General features: G+C 50.1%; 4 protein-coding genes across 4 annotated transcripts; 2 read left to right on the top strand and 2 right to left on the bottom strand.

Moving 5' to 3' along the window:
* Positions 1-780: 780 nt before the first annotated feature.
* K452DRAFT_293422 (uncharacterized protein) lies at positions 781-1,580 on the top strand. The gene has a single exon (XM_033541565.1). It carries the CDS (start codon positions 836-838, stop codon positions 1,268-1,270), a length of 435 nt encoding a protein of 144 aa, XP_033390901.1. The 5' UTR covers positions 781-835; the 3' UTR covers positions 1,271-1,580.
* Positions 1,581-2,442: 862 nt separating this feature from the next.
* On the bottom strand, positions 2,443-2,943 carry K452DRAFT_314186 (uncharacterized protein; the record flags this gene model as incomplete). Its single annotated transcript, XM_033543731.1, has 1 exon — positions 2,443-2,943. The coding sequence occupies one exon, from the start codon at positions 2,941-2,943 to the stop codon at positions 2,443-2,445; it is 501 nt and encodes a 166-aa protein (XP_033390900.1).
* Positions 2,944-4,232: 1,289 nt separating this feature from the next.
* K452DRAFT_208032 (uncharacterized protein) lies at positions 4,233-4,667 on the bottom strand (the record flags this gene model as incomplete). Its single annotated transcript, XM_033536130.1, has 1 exon — positions 4,233-4,667. A coding segment is annotated over one exon (435 nt), but the record flags the coding sequence as incomplete, so codon positions are not given.
* A 692-nt stretch (positions 4,668-5,359) lies between these two features.
* On the top strand, positions 5,360-5,950 carry K452DRAFT_51619 (uncharacterized protein). The gene has a single exon (XM_033546781.1). It carries the CDS (start codon positions 5,510-5,512, stop codon positions 5,717-5,719), a length of 210 nt encoding a protein of 69 aa, XP_033390898.1. The 5' UTR covers positions 5,360-5,509; the 3' UTR covers positions 5,720-5,950.
* The last annotated feature ends 405 nt before the right edge of the window (positions 5,951-6,355 follow it).

Genomic DNA, 6,355 nt, shown 5'->3' with positions numbered 1-6,355 from the left:
TTTTTTTTACTTTATACAATACATATGTAGAAACAAACTTGACTTACTTGGTTTCTCGGATGCGTTCGCACTGCAGTCCAATCTCCTTACAGTGTTGACTGTGTCTTGTACCGTACTTTCACGCCCTACTCTTCAACCCGGTCAAACGCCCCTCCACTCCAAACCTCCAAACCTCCAAACCCCACAGCCCATTCTTGCACCACCAACACCACCCAGCAACCAGCAGGCAGCCAAACCACGCCCTCAGAGACCTCCTCCACGCCTGCACCAGCACAGCCACTCCCCCTCAACCCACGCCCGCTGCACGCAGCTATTTCCATACCCATGCAAAAACCCTTCTTGGCAACGCGATCCTTCCATCCTTCCAGAAACGCCTTCTAGGCCCTATAGACGACCGCTCCACGAATCCTCCATGCAGGCAACGCACACTGAGCCCCACCACCATCGCCACCGCTGCCAGTTCCTGCTGACGCGTCTGGCGGGGACATGGCGTGAGCGACGGGCGCCGGGCGGGACGGGGGACTTGTTGGTTCCTGGGTAGGTAGGCGTGGTCGGGGGAGGGATCGTCATCGTCGTCGCGATCGCGAATGCGCGCGAGATGGATGATGATGATGGGTCAGAGTGAGTGAGCGTGAGCGTGAGCGTCAGAGTGGGAGTCATCCGCGCCAGCTAGCCAGCGCGCTCAGGTGAGCGCTAGCTAATCCGGACAGCCGCTGGCACATCATCATCATCATCATCATCATCAGCCGCGGCCGCGGTCGTGGTCATGGTCAAATTCGTCGTCGGTGTTTGAATGCCAACTCCGCCCTCACACGGGCACGTTGTTGTTGTTGTCATGCCGTGTCGCGTGTCGCAAGCTGCGGTGCATGGAAGTGCAAGGACAAGGACATGTTTCGCGCTGCTAGCCCGCTGCGGCGAGAAACATCCCAAGGTGGGACGAACATGCAGTGGGGCCCAGGTTGGACCCGCGCACCCACACGCCCACGCTCCCCACGCTCGCTCGCTCGCTCGCTTGCAGCCGCTCACCCGCGCGCCCGCTGTGCCGCTTCCTTCGCACGAAAACGGCCCCCATCAACCCCTAAACCTCCGTCCCGCCCCGATGGATGCGCCAATCGCGGGATTTTGCGTCGTCGCGAAGGATGGAGGCGAAGGAGCAGCGAACGGCGATTTGGGGTTTGGAGGCGTTGGATTGCGCGGGCTGCTGGCTTTGTTGATCCCTCGGGGCGAGAGGCGGGAGGCGGGAACTATGGCTGATGGGAAGGAGGAGTGAAGGATTCGTCTCGTCTCGTTCTTGTGGCGCGGAGTTACGCGGTGCTGGGTTGGGTTGTTGAATGAGGGGGTAGAGGGGAGGATTCTTCCTACCTAGCTAGTTGTTTGGGGTTTGCATGCGGTTTCTGCTCTGTTTTGCCACTGCTGCCTAGGTTCTGTTGCTCCTTGGCTTTGCGAACTATGTAACTAGGAGTATTACCTGTATGTCCTCGTTGGCGGAGAAATTGGACATGGGAATGAAGAAATAGTAAGAGAGGTGTTGGAAAGACATTGCACCCCTGACGTGTTGTTTAGAGCTTGTTTTAGGGGCCGAGGAATAATGACGCGTCTAACTGATTCCCCGTCAAGCTGTGGATTTGAGGGAAATGTCATGGCCGCCGCTGTCTTGTCGCTTAATCTTAGCGACCCGGAGACCGTTGCCAATGCGGATTTGAACGTGAACCAGACAATGCATGACATTTTCGGATGCAAGACGGTTAGAGAAGTATTGAGGCTTAATTTAGTCATTCCAGCTATCCGGAAAGCTTCTAACGCTCTCGAAGTCAGGCATGAGTGTCTTGAGCTAACAGCTGTCCCTGTCCACCGTGCCTTTGTGACTTTGTCTTCCGCTGCGACCAGGCTGGTCTTGTCTACCACCGTCTTGTCCCTGTGTGTTGCACCTCTGAGCCTGCTGCTCTGGTTCGGGACCTTGCTGATTCTCAGGCTTCTATCGTAGATAGTGTTAGCATGTCCAATAAAAATAACAAAGAACCTCCTGCACAATAATCGGGTTTAAGTATAACTTTTCCATTGTTTCAAAGTTCTTAGTTTATTTGTTTCAATGCGGCTCATCGCGTCTCGTTTCTCGATGCTGTTTCAGTGGGCTGTGTGATAGAAAACATTTTGTCCAATTAGCGGCAGGATGATTTACTCACCATGAAAGCTTTCTTGTTGAGGCTGTCTAAATCACTTGTTAGCGCGAAGATAAAATCATGTTTTGCAAAGCTTTATACCAAAGTCTACTCTAGTAGCTACCTAGCTTTATGCATGAGCTGTGATTGATCCAAGCCGGTTGTCGAAGGAGGACTGCCAATTCGACAAGGAAACAGCATCTTCTGCCTCGAAACTCCAGTGTTCAAACTCAAGCATTACCTCTTGTTACCCATAAAGAAAGCATCATCCCTTCCATGACAGTCAACCCTTCGTCTGTTTTGATGTCTGACTGTGTCCGTCATCATAGTAATTAACAGAGTCAACAAACGACATGTCGTGATCCTGCTCCAGAACAGTTGTCACAAGCCCTCCTAACGGCCCACCGACAATGCCATCGCTTACGTCCGCCGCTTTCTTCAACAAAGAGACAATCGATTTTTCAGTGTTTTTTCCGTTCCCGTTGTCCAGTGCCACCAGGATCAAGTGCACAGCAGGAGAGTGCATCAGATCTCTTTCTAGCATGCGCTTTTCTCCCGCTGCGTATTCAGGGAAAACCTCTCGCAGAAGCTCGTCACATTCTTTGCTAACCTTCGTCGTCAACAGACATGAGGTTCTTAGCAAGGTAACGTAGTTGAAAGGCAAGGGGATTACTTCGGATTGTAGAGTGTCACACAGATTCTGCAGAAGCGCGACAGCCTCTCCGGTATGCTTCCCACGCTGCGCAAAAGCACCTCCGAGGTCAGCAGGGATGCCGTGCTTCATAACGCTCTTCAGCGACGGAGCGGGGCCGTATCTGGGCGCATCTCTGTTTTCGGATGCCTGTTTGCTCTTGAGGCGGACACTCTAGATCTTTGGCTGTGAAGTTGGTATGGCCGGATTTGAGCATGATTGAAACTGGGGATGCCTGTTTGCTCTCGAGGAGGATCTTCTCTAACTGCTCTTTAGCCGTGAAATTGGTCCGGCCGGATTTTAACATGAGCGAAACTGGGGCTAGCTCCTGAAGTCCCCGTATACCCCGCCTACTAAGCGGCATATCTAGCTTGGACCTGCTGGCTGTGTTGCGCAGTTCGCGTCGGTGTGAGGCGAAGTTCGTTATGGAATAACCTGTGCTTAATGTCCATCGCTTGAGATAGTCGTTTGAGTTCTTTGGCCTGCCACCGAAGAGGATATTTTCCCCTTGATGGGAGTATAGAAACTCCATATCCTTCCATTTCTTGTTGAGGAGCTTTTCTTGGCGTAGGGAATTGTACAGATGGGCTGCAGTCGTGATTGAGGTAGTTGTGTTTGTCAGTTGTATGCCGAACTGCTGGAAATTGGACACGATTAAGGACTTTAAAAGCCCAACCCATAGCGGATGGCTTCCCATTAGCTCGAATGGCTCACTTGAGGACAGACCCAGCTAGCAAAACATCCCTGGAATCCGTTCCAACTTAACGAACTCTCTGATGAGATAGTTGTCTTGCACGAGACGCATATCCATGCCGTACTCTTTCTTGCCAAATTGGCCTACGAACTTTAATGCCTCATTCGTTGATGTCTGAATTTGTCGAGCGGTCCGCTGTAACTCAAGAAATCCTCGCTGGGTTTTTTGGCGCAAGATGTGAGTTATGTCGAGAAAGACTTGTGTCGCAAACGCGTCTGAAATGGATACTTTGCCTCCCTCGAGTAATGCCTCCACACTTCTAAGAAACCCATCCATCGAAGGCATAGTTGTTGAACCTAAGGTTTTCTTGAGATTGCAACATCGGCTTGCAATTATGCGTCAGAATGGCCATGTCTTCCTTGTACCTCTCCCGGTGACTTTTCTCAGCTCTGTTGCTGGTAATATCGTACTTCTCATCGGGGGTAAAGATATCTCCACATTGGATTCTAGGGACGACTTTCCTGAACCCTTCCAGAAAATGGAAGGTAGTAATAAAAGTATGGCCGGTAGGTGCTCTGAAGTTCATAAAGTCCTCTGGTGGTTCCTTAAAGGTTGGGTCTTCTTCAAACGCTTCGCATACTTGAATATAAGCCCTAACAATCAATGCAGAGGGCTTTTGGTCCATGCCAAACATAACTTGTGCATCCTCCTCAAGCTCTCTGGCGAGATCAAGAGCAACGTTCGTCGTGATCGACACGGCACTCAGGTCATACAAACCTCTTTCATATTTTTCCCAGATCGTATGAATCATGCCTCGGAGATTGCTGTAGTCGAAGATGAGCATATAGAATACACACATAGCTTCGTTGTCATCGTGAAGCTTTGCGGCATGATAATCGGGCTCTCTTCTATCAGCTTTTGGAATGTCTGGTGCATTCAGGAACTGCTCGGTCGGCTTATCAACGTGCAGGCCTGAAAAAGCGTTATTGAAGGAGTTATCCTGAGACACTTTCGAGCCCTCTGAGGGTAATTTAACGGATCCGGCGCTTGATGCCTTCAGGGAAATGTGGGAAAGTAGCACATCTCTTGTACTTTCGAGAACAGAGACGAAGTGAGAATGCCTAGATCCATCCGGGTCATTAAGGGCCGATGAAAGATCAGAAAATAGTTGATTAACCTCCCTCCCTGCGTGCCGGGCGTCCCTGCGTGCCAGAACAAACGCGAGGTACTTTTACTTCACAGCGATATAGAATATGTGCACACGCTACTATACCTATAGTACTGAATGAACTTTACTCTACAGGTACTATTTATTATCCGAAACCTCTTTTACCTAAAAAATTGTCTAAATGTAGCCGTCTATCCCCTACTTTCTACGGAGTGTATTTTCTTAGCGCGATAGCATTTCTCCGCTACAGCACCAACATCCATCTCTCATCACTCCTAAGGCTCCAGTTAACGTGCCCCCCCCTTCTCGCTGTAGAGCCCCCCCCCCTCACCACCGCCTGCCTAATTAGGTATCGCTCCGGCAGAAAGTTGCCTTCGCGCGACTTCGTGATATCGCGACTTCGTAACAACGTATCCTCTCTACAACGCCTCTTCGCGGCCACCCACGCCACCATGGACCTTGCCGCTCCGCCAGAGAGCGTTCACCCAACGCTTTAAGCTACCAGAGATGCGATCAAAGCTTTCTCGAAGGAACACGGATACGCGCTGAGTGATAAAGGCACAAAGTCCACCAAAAAGGGTGTGCCGAAGAAGCTACGCCTCCGCTACAACAGAGCGGGCACCCACGTCTCTAATGCCTACGTCCGCAATACAGGCACACGGAGGACTAACTGTCCCTTTCAACTCGTCGTTCGCCGCTAGGAGAATAGTATATAGAAAGTTAAAGCTCCTGCAGACGCTCCTCCACACAATTATAAGCCATTTTTATCGCCAATAGCTCACCCATATTACCGCAAGATGACTGCCGAGCAGCAGCAGCAGATTAATACTCTCGGTACTGCTAGTCGCCCTAGACAGATCCGTACTCAATTATTAAGCGAAGACCCGGACAGTTTAATAACTAGCTCTAATATTAAGAACTACCAGGCAAAGATAAGACGACTACGCCTTAATAGCCTTACTACTACACAACGAATAGCTAAGGACCTCGAAGGAGAGCCTAATTAGGTATCTAAGCTGCAGCGGGACTCGGATAATAACGCCTATCTCTTCTTCTTCGTATACAAGAGAGCTCTCGCCCTTTAACAGCGCTAGGGCGACGTCGTAATAATAGACTATACGTATAATTCGAACAGCGAGAAAGTGCCTCTACTATATATTGTAGGAGTTACTCCTATGGGCCGTAGGTATACTATTGCCTTCTACCTGCTGGCGAAGGAAAGTGAAGCTAAATATCTCTAGGCAATTAAACGTCTTTCGCGGGTCATAAAGAAGCCTTCAGTCTTCGTCACTAACTATAAATTAGCGTTGAAAAATACTCTCAAGACTTACTACAGCGACGTTCCACAACAGCTCTATATATAGCACATTACTAAGAACGTCGGCAGCAAGATCAGGCAGGCCTAGGCACATCAACCTAATCCAGATATAGAGACTACAGAGGATAGCGAAGATATCGAGCAGCAGCGGACGGCATATGCACGTCGCTTTCAACACCTTACTAGTACTCCCACGCCTGCAGAATAGGATACTCGCTAGGAGTCCTTTCAGAACGACTACGCGGAGAAGGAGGACTTTATTAGTTATATTCGAACACAATAGGTCCCTTTTAAGGAGCAGTAGTACCGGGCATAGACTACTTAT

This window comes from Aplosporella prunicola (assembly GCF_010093885.1).
Source record: "Aplosporella prunicola CBS 121167 unplaced genomic scaffold K452scaffold_168, whole genome shotgun sequence".
Lineage (NCBI taxonomy): Eukaryota > Fungi > Ascomycota > Dothideomycetes > Botryosphaeriales > Aplosporellaceae > Aplosporella > Aplosporella prunicola.
Note: the sequence above shows the minus strand (reverse complement) of the source record. Positions and strands in the feature narration are given on the sequence as shown.